At 44.0% G+C, this 15,372-nt stretch overlaps 1 protein-coding gene across 1 annotated transcript in view; it reads right to left on the bottom strand.

The window, feature by feature from the left end:
- LOC138683560 (LHFPL tetraspan subfamily member 2 protein-like) overlaps window positions 1-14,644 on the bottom strand; it is a 28,106-nt gene extending 13,462 nt beyond the window's left edge. The window contains 1 exon segment of the mRNA XM_069775548.1: window positions 11,861-14,644. Within this exon segment, the coding sequence (XP_069631649.1) occupies window positions 11,861-12,290 (430 nt within the window). The 5' untranslated portion in view covers window positions 12,291-14,644.
- Between the last annotated feature and the right edge of the window lie 728 nt (window positions 14,645-15,372).

The raw sequence follows: 15,372 nt of genomic DNA, 5'->3' as shown, positions 1-15,372 counted from the left end.
GTGTGTACCTTCTATATTCTCTCTCGGGCAGAGGAGCGCTCACTCCTAATAGCTGAGACATTGGTCCTTACAGGTCGGGAGTAGGTCATATCTTCTTTGAATTGCTGGAAATCCTCAGACAGCTTCTCCACAGCCGCAATGCAGGCTTGTAGGGAGGAGGAGAGATTTTCTTCGTATTGATGGAGTTGGCGATCCACTTCATCCACCATAGGTGCCTCTTCATCTTTCCAGGTCATTATCGCCAGTGAGTTGGCATAGGACAACGGTGCTCTCCGTACAAACTTCTGCCACATGGGTCGTGTGCATGGGACTTTGTCTGGATCTCTGGGTAATTATGCATTGTCCACGTCATAATTAATTGTCTCTAGCACAGCTAATTCCCTCAGATATTGGATACCTCTCTCCATGGTGGTCCAGTTGCCTGGTTGACATGTCTTCCTTAAAGGGGTACTTTTTCTTCACACTTGACAGGAGTCGCCTCCAGAGGCTGATGGCTTGTGTCCCTTTTCCAATTGCCTTGTCAATGCCACCTTCCCTGGAAAGCGATCCCAGCTGCTTGGCTTCCCTACCTTCTAATTCAAGGCTACTAGCCCCATTGTCCCAGCATCCGAGCAGACAAGTGATAACGTGCTCACCTGGATTACGGCTGAAATCTTTTCGTGTATCCCACAGCACACTCAGGATAGGGATTGGGTTATTACCTCTGGTTCTGCCTCTTCCTCCTGTTCCTGTGATGACCCTGGTTCATCTTCATCCCTCACTAAATGATCTGATTTTTTTGTATATTTCTTCTTCTGTATGGGGAGGAATGATACTGGCACACGTTAATTCTATGTTTCAGCTGCAGTGCCTGTGGCTGGGGTTTGTGTAGCCACAGTGACTGTCGCTGGGTTTGGAGTGGTGGCAGTGCCTGTTGTGGTCGACTGGAGTGGCTGCAGTGCCTGTCGTTTTGTTGTTAGATCCAGAGACCTTCTTTTCCCCTTAAGGGTCCTGAGTGGTGTTGAACAGGACTCGATAGGCATGGGCCAGGCCCCAGCACATTGCAGTGATTTGTGTCTCTCTGGAATTGTCAGGTTGATGGCATACTTTTTCCAAATATTTTACTAGTTCTTCCGGATTCTGCACTTGTTCAAGGGTGAATTTCCAAACCATTGGAGGTGCCCATTTTCCTAGGTACTTGCCCATACTACCCCACACACCCTGCCACTCATCATTATCCAGCCTTGGGGCAGATCTCTGGGTGATCTTCTTTAATAGTTGTTTAACCTGAAACAAGAGCTGAACTACATTCAGGAACATGCTAGTTCCTAGCAAGAGGACCATGCTGGTTTCAACATCCCAAGGGTATTCAAATTTTTCAAAATTCTCAAATGCCATTGTAACTAGACTGGGGGAGAAGGGAAAGGGGAAGAAAGGTGTCTCGCCCATAGATTGGCTCTCAGAGGAGAAAAGGTAAAGGGTGTAAATATTAATACTTTCCCACAGATGGCTCCCAAAGTATAGAGGTGACAACAATGCTGAGTGCAAATACCAGATTAGTCCCATGACTGATAATTTTATCATACCATAAACCAGTGTTACACAATACATCAAAGCAAAAACCTTAATCCACCTCCCATGGATGATAAACAGCAGCACAGGGACAACATACAGCAAGTGAGGTGATACATAACAGAACTCAAAAAATGAGTGCCACAACTCTAAGAGCCAATAATCTACATTGTGACCAGCGACTATTAAACTAATATAATGAATGCTTGTAATAAATTTGTTTTAACAAGCTCTGTTCAGGTTTGTCGTTATCTCAACCCTTCGTGCCCCAGGTTGGGTGCCAAAATGGACTGTTGTGGTTTAACCCCAGCCAGCAACTAAGCACTACGCAGCCACTCACTCACTCCCCCCACACCCAGTGGGATGGGGCAGAGAATCAGAAGGAAAAACATAAAACTCATGGGTTGAGATAAGAACAGCTTAATAGAACAGAAAAGAAGAAACTAATAATGATAATAATAATAAAATGGCAAGAATTATAATTAAAGGATTGGAATATACAAAACAAGTGATGCACAATGCAATTGCTCACCACTCGCCAACCGATGCCCAGTTAGTTCCTGAGCAGCGATCCCTCCCAGGCCAACTCCCCCTAGTTTATATACTAGGCATGATGTCACATGGTATGGAATACCCCTCTGGCCAGTCTGGGTCAGCTTCCCTGGCTGTGTCCCCTCCCAACTTCTTGTGCCCCTCCAGCCTTCTTGCTGGCTGGGCATGAGAATCTGAAAAATCCTTGACTTAGTGGAAACACTACTTATCAACAACTGAAAACATCAGTGTGTTATCATTCTGTACAACCACAAGAGATTAACTCTTCAGCCCAAGGGCATTTCACTAGCCAGGCAAAATAAACCTGCCTTTATTGGTCATAGTTCCAAAAGTGTCAATATGCTACCTGAATAATTGCATGCTTAAAATATTTGTGCAAATGCACTATGCTAGCTTAACCCAAGGAGGCTTTCACATATGCAGACTTTCCCTGACAAACCCCTACCCAGCAGGAATACCACCAGGTCACCAGTCATGCGCTTTTGACTGCTTCATCCACCGACAGAGAACCAAAGTGATGGCCTCCTACTCAGCAGCTGTATAACAGACACCTTCAGCCCTGTGAAATGATTCAGTAATCCCACTTTAATCACATCAGATCTAACAAGGTGGGCTCAGGCCAGCTGACATGGTGGTCACAGCGCTCCACACTGGCTATAGGTAAAGAGGTGAGGGTAGTGCCAAGGCACTGAAGGGAGCGCTGGTTATGGTACCCGCAGCATGGTGCCCAAGACCGGCCTCCGCAGCCACTCTCCATCCGCCTGGATGACTGTAGGCCCCACCGAATACAAGGAGCTGACCAGAGGCAAGAAGGTCTTTGCACAAAAAGAAAGGGGAGACTCTGCAAGCCCGAGCACCTTGGAGATCACCTCTGGCACACTGTAAAATGCCACAAAACAAACAGAAGAAAAAATCCTAACAATAAGAAGATCAATGCTTAAAAAAGCCTACTCAGACACCACACTCAATGCAGGTTCACACAAGCAGAGGGCATTTGGGATAAATTAGAAGCATGACTGTTGATGTTGGGAAGGGTTGCTCATGGGCAATGCATCAAGGCAAAGTCTATACCTCCATACCTGCAGTTACTGCAGAGGACCGCAGCCATATGCAGATTTTGATGTACCTGGGATACCCTAAGCTAAGACAGGAGAATTAATTGTTTAAAATTATAACCAGATGATCTCTCAAAACCTGCACACATTTTTTTCCCTTTAAAATTGTCTTAGGGTCATATAAGGGGAAGTGGTTACCATAAGAGGTTATCACTGCCTATCCCATGCTGAGGAAGAGGATAAGATCCCTACTCTTTTCAACAGTAAATTAACTATGCCATTTGCTCATGCATCTTTTCCCATTTATTAAGCAAATCAAAGATGCTCATTCATAACCAAACCTATGTAAAAATAATACTTCTGATAGCATTACTGATGTTAGGGTGTGGAAATAGGGACAGGAATACAGTGCAGGGGATCTGTGTGATAGGAGGTAGAAGGAAAGGCTACTGATGGGAGACTCAGACTTAAATATATTTTGCTACCCACAGAAAAAGCCAAAAATAAGTCAGTTTATAAGCTTTGATGTGGGTTGCTTTGGCAGAATGACAGCATATGGGGGATTTGTGATTTGTTTTTTTGACATTTGTCTGATCTTACTGATTTGACTTCTCTTTAACAAAGCATGAGCCTGTAGACTCATTTTTAGGAGAGGGGAGGGCAAATTCCCCATTAGCTTTTAACAAATTTTATATATGTGGTGAGAGTCCCCATTAGTTGGGAGGGAAGGAAATGCAGAGACTCAAAGTAAGATCAGTCCCAAACCCTGAAATTACACCGAAGCCCCTTTGCTGGCCATCAGCCATGTGGAGTCATGTCACTGCACTTCACAGGGGCTCCTGTGCAGCAGACACTAGCCCTGCAATTAAGTCAAAATCAAGCACTGTATAGGGGAAAAGCCAAATGCTTATGCGTTTTCAGCAATGCAGAAGTAACCAAAAACCTCTCTGCTTGTGGGGCCACCGCTCAGGCACAGCCGTGAGGGCTGGTCACCACCCACGTTTGGCCTCAAAAGCCAATGAAGCATCAAGTGGTTTTAATCTAGGACAGCCCAATAACAGGCTTGAAACTGCTAAATGAGTAACTAAATTGTGGATAGTAAATTCAAGAGGTTCCCGAGTTAGGGAAGGAAATATTGGGCTGTGTCAATTATTCCATCCCCAAAAGGAGCAGAGGAGAAGACCTGGTGCATTTCACAACACTTGCCATAACCTTTTCCACTGCCGTCCGACTGGTGAGAATCAGTGCCCTCCAAACCATCAGTTGCTTATGCTGAATCAGCAGAAAAGGGAAGAAAACCACCACCTTGTGACCACAGCTCTATAAAGGAGCCTGAAGCAACAACCTGCCTCAGCTTAAACAGGTAAAAAGGCTGCAGGACATTTTTTTTCTCATGGCATTACATTCCCTTGATACTGATCCCTTAGCACAAAGAAGACCTTGGGGTGGGCTGTGGAGGAGCTAAGGCTCAGCAAGAAGGGGGACACAGGAAGGGAAGAATTTTGGGTGGCTTGGTGGCCGTAGAGCAGCAGAGTGCAGGCCACCTGTGTTGGGGAAGGAAGCAAGCTCAAACCCACCAATTTCCTTCACCACCACGCCAGGTGCACTGAAGAGAGGAGCTAAGCATCAGTTAGCCCCCCCAGCTTGAAAGAGCCACTTTCATCTTTTTTCTTGCATTTGAGTGAAAACATAGCCATTGTTGAATTTAAATATTCTCCTAATGTTTTCAACCTATATATAACAGCAGCATCAGTCTTGGCTCTGAGGCCTGGAAGCAAAAGTCAAACCAAAAGGGAGCCCCACTACTCTCCCACTATCCCCCCCACCCTCTCGGGGGGCAGCCAGCACTCTCTTACCCTGCATTGTGGGGGGGGGGGGCGGGGAGGTGGGTGTAAAGAAGTTCTCAGCATCTCACCTATGCCAGTAGAGGTAAGGGATCTTGGCATGCACATGTGCCACAGTAAAACATTTCTCAGTGGGTAGCGTGAGACTCTCACATTGAGCACCGTTTGATGGAAGAAATTTATGCTTGCTGAAAACATCAGCTGCCAAACTTGATCACTGAAAACCTGAATTTTTGTCTATTTTTCTATTCTATTTACAATCTGCTGGGTGTCTACTGGTTCCCATGTGCCCATCTTGGTACTGCAGGAGATGAGCTGACCACCAAATCTAACCAAACACTGAAACCTTCACTTTATTTCTTTGAAGTTACTAATACTCTCCCTCAGGTTCAATGGCAATTTAGCACTTGAACTCATTTTCTTCCCTGGCATATTCCAACACAGCAGTCTCCTTAGCTGGAACTTTCAGCAGCCAAGTGTGTATTAGATGTCACGCTGGCATTTGGCCATATAGGTTACAGGAAGCATTATACCACAGAAAGCAGTTCAGACTGTCAGGATTTCCATTAGAAATCCCCCTCCCTTTTTTTTTTTCTTTCTTCCCACCCCAAGAATTCCGAATTCTGGCATCAGAAAAGAAAAACTCTAAGCTGAATCCAAGAGGAAATATGCTTTTTGAAAAATGCATGCTCTGCGTTTTAGAAAGACAAACAAGAAGCTTCCTTGCCTTCGAAGGCAAAACTGCTCTTGCTCTGCTCTCCTACTGCCTGGGCTCCCCAGCTGAGCAACAGCTTCCATTGCCCACAGGCAGCAACATGAGCTCACAAGGTGCTTTCTTCCCTGCCCACCAGCTTAGCCTTTTCTCAGACAAAATAATGCATCTTTACAGCGTGCTGCTGCCTACAACTGAATATCCTAAACTACTCTGCAACTATCATAACCTTTTGCATCATGCTCTGAGCATTAGAGAGCTCTAGCAGCCTCATGCCCCTCCACAGGAGCTTGCTCCCCTTCTGCATTTTCTCCCCTCTCCAAGGAAAGTCCTGGCGGATCTCTCGCTTCCTCCTCTGCAACTCCCAACGGCCTCCTTACCTCCCAGAAGCATGCAGCCACACAGCCCCACACACTGCGAGTCCTCAGAAATTGCCCAGCCCCCCTGGCACAGCTGAATCCTACTTTGTACACCCCCACAAGCAGCTCCAGATCCTCTTCCCCTTCAGATGGTTCCCATCACACTCTGCTCAGGTCATCTTGTAATCACCCAACCTCCCAAATGGAAATGATGACCAATAAGTATAACACGCTGAACTATTTCTTAGTGCAAGAGATGTAAAACAAACCCTTCCAGCAGCAAAGATGGACTGTTACAGACACAGCTGGCTTCAAACTGGGTTTCACCTCTTCATTTTAGAAAATTGTCAAGAAGTTTCCTTGCATTTGAGGGTAAAGCTGTACTCCTGTAACTGAACTATTGCCCAGGTACTGCTGTAGTTTCTGATCAAGGAACCCCCCCCCCCAAAGTACCACAGCAGGGAACAGGAGAAGGCATGAACAGTAATACAAGGGAAAAATAAGAAATCATGGAGAGGACAGAAGAATGAACACAGGAGAGCTTGTGAGGATACCTGAAAAGAGAAAGTACCACGTAAGAGACTTCACTGCTTAGGGCTGAGCAGGACAAGAGCCAGGGGGAAAAAACAGCCTCACAGAACAAAGCAGGGGTACAAGAGGAAATGCTGGGCAGGAATAAAGTAGTGTGAAATGTTAAGGAAACCTCAGTGCTGGAAGATGAGAGGAGAATACTAAAGTGGGACCCAACAAAGGTTTCTCGTGGGAAGAAGCTGAGTCATCTCCCCGGCAATGCTGGAGGAGAAACTGCAAATCCCAAACCTGCAGCATTCGGCCCAAGCTGAAAGTGGCTGGGGGAACCTAACACTCCTGGCCCACCTGAAGCGGCTCTTGAAGACAAAAGCCTCTGCCTCATCTGAATGAACATATATGTTAAAGGTGTAACTGCCAGTGGCCCAGTCTGCTAAGCCACCCAACAGCAAAATGCAGCCATGCATTCACCTGACCAAACCAGAGACACCCCTCAGCATGTGGCTGGCACACAGCTGGTCTCCCAACTGACGTAACGTGATTTTTGCATTTTTTTTTTTTTTTTTTGCATGCTTCTGTCAGAAACCCTTTTAGTCAAGCCCCATTTGAACTAGGAGACTGTGGATCGTGAACAAAGTGGTGAGTGGGGGGTGACCTGTAAGAGGCCTCCCAGATGAAGCCATCAACACTCTGGAAAGACTTTAGATAACAGGAGCTATTTTATCCCTTTTTGGTAAACCTGCCTGGCAATACAGCCCTGCTCTGGCACAGAAAAGCAGGACTAACAGAAACTGAATTCCCAAACTGAACTGCCTTCCTAACACACCAGCACCCCTTCCCCTCTACTCTCTCCAAAGCTTTCTCAGGCACACGATGGTGTAGTTCCCCACAAGGAAGCACAGGGGGCTGCTCAAGTTTTGAGGTTGAGATAATATATGTGTTGCTAATTTAGCTTCTGCTTCCTGACACACAGTCCGGATGTTGCTAGCAGGTCGTGGCTCACCTGCATGTCAGTCAGTTGCCGGCCACACTGCCAGCTGTGGAGAAGGGGCTGTGTCCACCCAGCCACGAAACTGGGGGCCATCTCTGCCAAGCTGTGCCCTTAGAGGTTAAAAAAAAAAAGCCAAGAAAAGGTATTGATTGATGAACTTCATAGAGGAAATTGCATCAGAGACAGAAGGCCGAACCTGTTTTAGGCTCTGTCTTAAGCTCCCCCCTACCCTCCTTTTGAGGCCAGGATATGTTTAGATTATATTACAGTGAAGTACCAAAGCCCAAATAAGGCTTGTAAACATATATGCAACTATCCTATATTCATACCAAGATATGTCAATAGGGGATTATCAATTATTTACTTCCTATAACTAGATGATTACTGTGAAAATTTACTTTGAATTGGTTCTTATCAGCTATCATATAATAACATACTGTCTCTTCTAGCCTCTGCATTTCAAGTGATTCACAGACTGTAAAAATAGAATACTTTCCCCCAGAAGATGTTCAAATAAAAGTCTGCCTGGCCTTCTTGCTGCTGGGTAGTAATTATCTATTTAATTACATGGCTTCATTCTTTGCGCTCTCTATTGCAGAGAAAAGATGCTTTTCCAGATGAAACAATCCTCAAACATTTCCAAAACCAGGGCCACTGATTACTATTTCTACAGCTCCAGAATGAAAGACCCTGCAGTCTGAAAATAAGTGGTAGAAAGTCTTGCCCTATAACAAAGGAGTTACAGGAGTTTAAACAAAAGCCATATTTTCTTCCTTTATAGCTTTGTATTTCTAATTTTCTGCCACCAAAAAAAACCAAAACCCTCTGTGGACCAGATATGTGCATGGCTCCTTCCTGTTGACCTAAATTAGAGTTTGCATGTTTCTCCAAGGGCTGTAACAGAAGAGATGTGTCTCTGTGTTCTGTAATTTCACTGTAGGCATCATCCAGGTCACAACCAATGATGCTAGACTGAAAAGATATATCCGGTATCTGTTATTGTTTTTTCATTATGAATTCCAGGAATAAATTAACTTGCTGTATGTTTTTAATTATATTAAATCTCCATAACAAAGATATAGATATTTTAAATGAGATTAAGTCTGCAAGATCCTGAGTTCCTGTAGATGACTCTACCGTGGGTGCATCTCATCTTTGAAAGTGAGATGCTTGACATACTTGCAAATATTGGACTGATATAGGCTGATAAACAAAATGATTTTGTGAATTCTTCTCCTACGCTTATTAAAAAATACATAATTGTTCACATGTGAAAGAATGATCTTACACTTAAGACGATTAAAGCTGGGTTGTATCTTGTTCTCCAGTCAGGGCATTAGTCTAGCTATCATAATCCTTGTATGGATTAACCATGCCGACAACTATCCTTCTTGAACAAATTGCTTAAGCAGTTTCCAAAACTCAAGAACTGAGAAAGTTGAAATTAACAGCTGTGGTAAGTCATAAGGAAAATACTTTCAACTAAGTAAGCAGATGCTGTAATGCTACTGGCACAAAAGTAGCAGTGGACCCAATAAAATTAATCTCTAGAAAATGAGTTGCTAGCCACAAGACTCCTGGCTGCAAATACTGGCAGGTGTACTTCTCATAGCAACGATTTCAGTAATGTGACCTTTCAATTACCCAGTTTCATGCTGTGTCATTATTTACCTGAATTATAAGAAAAGTGCTTCTATCCACAATACAGCTCAAAAAAAGGACTGATCTATCCCCTAACATGCAAGAAATGCTTTGTCTACCATATTGTTCAGTTCTTGAGGCCACGAATCCCTTTACAGGTACATCTGGTTCGATAGGGTGTGGCAGTACACCCCACCCCCACCCCCCCCAGCAGGAAACGAAACTTCTCTGGGCAGGGAGGAGAGGAAAAAAAACCCAAACCCTAGAGGCCGCAGGCTGAAAATTGAACTGACCAATCGAGATGTGCCAGGTACACTGAAGTGACCTTTTGGCCAATAGGGATTAAAATGACCACAGATCAGATTCAACAAGGCTATAAATGGGGTCCCGCCAGAGGACATTTTGAATCAGCCCTCCTTGGAGCAGCGGGTCTGCAGTCGGGGACTTTCCCCTTGGGTCGGGACACTGCCCTAGGTAACTCCTTGAGGTTGAGAGCCCTCATCTTTTAGGTGAGTGATATGCGCATTTTGAGTCATCATTTTAAATCTTAAGAATTCTTAAGTCGGCTGTGTAGTACTAATTCCCCTTACATCATTGAGCCTGTGGTTCACAAATGTTATCGGAATTCTAACTAACTTTTTACTGAAGAATAAATCTGATTTATAACACCTGTTGGATTTGATTGTGTGAGCCTCCGTAACATAAGGGTTGGACTAGATGACCTTTAAAGGTCCCTTCCAACCCAAACTGTTCTATGATAATAAAACATAAAACTGCCTTTGCACATATTTTCTCACAAATATGTGGTCTCCAGAACAGTTTTCTAAGATACAAGAATCTAATTCCTGCTAATCTTGATGTTTGACTAGATATTCTGAGATGGTATTAGAGTTGTAAGGTTATCTTTTCAATAGACCCAAGTCTGATGTGCCAAACATCTACTTGTGCTGCTAACCAATCTCTCCCATACAAATACAGTTCCAACAGAAAAGAAGTAATATCATTTCTTGAAAATCATGTTTCATGGATTATTTCTGAAGTACAGGGTAAGAAAGCAAGGAGATAAAACCTTCTCCTGTCTCTAATCTGCACTGCATAGCTGATTACTTGTTGCACTGGTGCTGTTAAATCCTGTAAACCAGGAGTGACTTCAGCAAAACCTGTAATTTTTATCTAAAGGATAAATCAGATAAAGCAGATAATTAATCTGCTAATTGTATGCCATCATCTGAACAGAAGCATCTTGAGCCAACTTAGGGATCTAATTCTGCCCCAGAAGCATGAACCTTACATTGTGGGTGATGCGAAATAAGCAGTACGCTTTTATACTGAAATTACATGAAATGGAGGATGGTGAGAGTTACTGTGCTAGTGCTTTAGGAGCCAGCGTCAGTCAGTCCCTGGCCCATACCACTGGCTCTGGAGGGCTGCAGTGGGCACCAAGTTCATTTTTTGCCTACTTCCCCATGTGTGTTTAGAATAAGATTAATTTAGGCCTCAACTAAGCAAATTAAACCAACCAGCTTCATAAAGGTTTGAACACCTACTGTTACACCTCCTGTCTAGGTACAGCCACTGCAGACATGTTTGGCCACCTCAGTAGAGGTGAGGAGGGGGGAAGCCGGATTCTCATTTTGAGCAAACAAACCTAATTTTTATTGTAATGAAACCATTTTATGAATTTAAAACATCTGCTTAAGAGCATCACTAAGAGGGAAAGAGGAGGTGGCCCTGTTCATTCCTTCCCTCCTTGCAGGTCTCTGAGGGCTGCCAGAGGTAGGGCAGACAACCACCCTCCTCCTCCAGACAACCACACTCACACAGCACAAAAGACGAAAACTCACGTATAGGACAGGTTCTCCCCTTGTCTCACTGGTGAGCAAAGCAAGCCAAATACTGCTCTAACTAGGGCTGTCCAGTGTTGGTTTGCATAACAGTCACTTAATCTCTGTAAAATCCATGGGTTTAAGCAGAAACACTAAATCTCTAGAACCAATTCATCTTTTCAGGCAAAGCACAGCTGAGACTTGGACGGTGAAGAGATAAGCTCACTGGGCTGTGTAATTGCAGCTGAACAATAATCTCGCTAAAGGAAGGGTTTATTGTAAGCTATCGCTTGTCAAGCTCACAGCCTTGAAGGAGGCTGCTTAGCATGAAAACGTGGGTGTGTGACTGCAAGCTGTTCTTATCCCTGGGGTGGTATTTGCTCTCACCACAATCATGACGTGTCTGAGACACTGAGAGAACTGCCTTCAGTCCATGGAAAAATTACTAAAATAGCAAGAGGGAGATAGACTGCCTTAACAAGAGTATTAACTTTGCTCTCTGCTAGTAACAAAGGAGAGAAGTTTTTGTTACTGAAAGAAATTCAGAGGGAAAAAACTAAACAGCAAACAAAAGCAACACTGGTCAGTTCATTTTGGCACACACCAGGCTGCAATCCTGCTGTCAATGTATTACAAGCTGTGTAGCTATAAATTTCAGTTGTGTTTGAATAAACACCAGCATATAGAACCACTTTGTATCTGCCTAACGCAGTCTGTTTGTAGATAGGACAGAGTCTCTATATTTCTTCAGCTGAATGGCACAAAAATTAAAATCTTTAGTTGCTTTCAAAGTACATGTACCTGCAATCCCTTGTAGCAGCCCACAGACATTAAAAATGCTTTTCTTCATAATACTCTGCACACACATAGTAAAGACAGACACAAACGCCATGGTGCAGAGAATCATGATTCCCAATGCTAGGAAAATAGCGGTTGCCTGCCAGAACCCACTGGCAATCTCATTGAAGTTTTCTGCATAAGGACCACAAAGTGTGTCTTGTCTGAAAAGCTGCATGTGGGAGATTCTCGTGCAGCGCCCATAGATGCCCAGCGTCGGATGGTAAGGCTCCTGTGACCCCCCCGTTCTGTTGTCCATGTCCTCGGAGCTCAAAGGCTTCACTTTACCAATCAGCCAGTCTGCACTCATGAAAGCAATGAGCTCTGTGAAAGCCACGACAATACTCAGGAGAGTCCATAGCATTGACCGACAGGTTACAATGACATGACACATATCGATGTCCAGTGCTTGTGATCAGTGCAGCTGACAGTCTTAAAATCCAAGCATGAGGGGAAAAAAATTAAATTAAGAAAGAAAAAGAGGACCCTAAGAAAATCACTGTGACTGCTCTGCTTGCTCTTTCAGCTCTCTCACAACATCCAAGATGAAATTTCTCAGGAGAAAAAGTGAATGGCCCCAAGTTTTGCAAGCAGTACAGTAATTTGTTCTCTCCGTTTAGTTCCTCCTTTTTTTCTTTCTGGGGTGCTGATCTCTGAAGTACACTTTTCTTTCTTAACATTCATACTGGCAGGGGAGGCTGCAAGTACTGCCCGCTATTTGACATCACACATCTACAAGAAAAAAAAAGACAACACATCAGCAATGAGAAAAAAGTTTTCATTTCCATTCCCACAACAAACCAAGATCTCATGCAGATCCACAACAACATGCAAAAGCTCTAATGAGGGCCTGTCAAACAGCGCCTGCTGGAAACCACCTGGGTTCGTCCCAAGGGAGCAATTAATCTCCCTCTGCCTGGCAGTACTTATAGTATCTGCTCTGCCACAACCCATTGCGGGTGTTTGTCAAGAGCTTTGCAAGCAAAGGTCTCAGTAACACTCAGCAGTCCTACCCACTCCTACCACCACACCCCCGTCATCTTCCTCTGGTCAAAATTACCAAGGTTGCTGGCAGTTACCCAGCAAAATGTTCATACACATTTAAGCAGTTTCACAGACATGCAGCTCAGTGGGCTTGCTGCCCTGCCTTCTGTTCAGGGAGGCAGCATGTCACACCTTCGGAAAGGAAGCCAGGCACAGCTCCATATGCCACAGGCACCCGGGTATGAGGGGCAATGAAGGAACCACCTTCCAACCCACGGTGCAAGGAGCTCCTGCAACCTTCTGAGCTTCTCCTGACTACAGCTGACCCAGCCCCAGCCTCAAGAGGAGGAAAACAGGATTACAGCTTGGGACAGCTCACCCCGCAACATGGTGACACAGTCCATCCCTTTGAAGCCTGGGTTTTGCACCGGTGCTTCCCCAGATTTTGCAGAACCGGTGCTTCCCTGGGTTCTGTATTCAGCTTTACACCAGCGTTTCAGAAAAGCAATCTGCCCACAGGTATGTCACACCTGGTCTTGAAATGATGCTGACACCAGCAGCCTCCGGGTGACCTATGCCACTGTAAATAGGAATCTGTGGAAAAACATCCCGATCGCTGCCAAGCAGCCAAGAGCCCCGGTGAGAGGAGTTGCCAGTCAGCCATGAGCTTCCTCACTCCCCTCAATGCCCCCGTTCCACAGCCCTCTGCAAGCTGGGACCGCAGCAAAATATTCATCAGGGCTTTTCCTGAGCCTTTATGCTGCCTTTGAACAGTAGCTGATGACATTCCCAGAGTTACACTTAGTAGAAGAGGCAATCAGAGATCACTATACTTCTAACTCATATCCAAATATCGTTCTTAAAATAACAAACAGGTCATTCCACACACCTCTGCACTTGAACTGAAACCATGTCACTTGAAAGTGGGGGCGGGGGGAGCAAGAAATGCCCTCACATTACCCCTTTGGTGATGAGAATGTAGCACTTCCAAGTTTTCCTCACAAAAAAAGATACCAACATTCAACTGGAGGCAAAAGAGTTGAGAACCAGATCTGGACCTCACTGCTGCCAAACACAAAGGGGTCAGCAGATGCAAGAAAAACAGACATCCCTGTTCATGTCTCAATTTTTTTTGGTTATGGAGCTGGTATTTAACTTCTTAGGAGTTTTGAGCCCAGTGGTTGAATCCTAGTCCCACTGAATGCAAAACAAAAAACACACCCACATCTTCAACACATTCAGAATTATCATCCAGCAATTTCTACCCTCTCCTATACTAGTTGTAGTGAATCATCCACAAGATTTCATCCGCATTATTCTTCTTCCTCATCTAGATCTGCAGACTCCTCTGGTACTGACAGATACATGGACTTAAGCTGCTGTGCCAACAAGTGAATTTTGTCTCCCTTAGTTCAATGTTACAGCATTGCCTTAAGAAAAGGCAAAACATATTAAGTTGTGCTTTTAGCTGTACTGAGACAATAGTTCAGCTCATTTTCCATTTTGGGGGGGAAAAGCTGGGAAAAGCATGAAGTTTTCAAGCAACCTAACATACTGATGACTCAAATACACCCTTTGTAATAACAGAGCTGAAGTGTCAGCCTGCCAAAAAAAAAGTTAATTCTCTCAGTATTTCCACTTTAAATGTCTACTACAAGCCTACATTCTTCTGATATCATCAGCACAGTTAAAGATAATTTAATAGAAAATGTCTTTATTTTTAAAGAGAAGTTCCAAAAAGCTCTGAAATCTGTATTTCTGTGCAAGCACTGCACCCATGTAAACTCCTTGTCTTTGTAATTCCAGGATTTTAATCAAGGTGCAAGGGACATAAGAGTTGAACACCCATCATAGCTGTTGCTGCTTACTCTGTACCTGCTGAACATAATAAAATACTGTTTATCGAACATAGATGAGAACAAAGTTCATATTTACTTAAGCAGGTGGAAATTCCAGATGAACACTAGCAGCCATAAAAACATGGCACTGATAACAAACATAGGATGCATAGTAGAATCAGAAAGAAAAGACCACACCATGGGGTTCTTTTCCATTTGAAATACAAGTACAAAAATAAATCGTGGTAACATTTTAAAACACAGTATCTTCAGAAAAGTCACTGCATAAGCAAAATAGCCTGGTCCAAAGATGATATAGAGGTAGTGTCAAATCTCAGAACTTCACTGGAACTTATACTTCCCCATTTTGCAACATAGTGAAACTTCACAGCACCTAAAAGTTAATAAATGTCACCGATAACTACAGTTCAACAGAACATATTTAGAATTCCAACAAAACCTTCACAAATCAGCTTTTCACAGGTAACAAGTACTTTATTCTGGTACAAAACGTATCTCCAGAGCATCGTACCATTATTCAAAGGAAAGCTTCTGGATATATTTATTCTTGCACTAGTGATGCCCTTGAATAGGAACATCACTCACAACTCCTTTTTATAGGCAGATGGACAGAAACACATAAAGTAGGAGGGT

This window comes from Haliaeetus albicilla, chromosome W (assembly GCF_947461875.1).
Source record: "Haliaeetus albicilla chromosome W, bHalAlb1.1, whole genome shotgun sequence".
NCBI lineage: Eukaryota > Metazoa > Chordata > Aves > Accipitriformes > Accipitridae > Haliaeetus > Haliaeetus albicilla.
The sequence above is the reverse complement of the archived record's forward strand: the minus strand, read 5'-3'. Positions and strand labels throughout refer to the sequence as shown.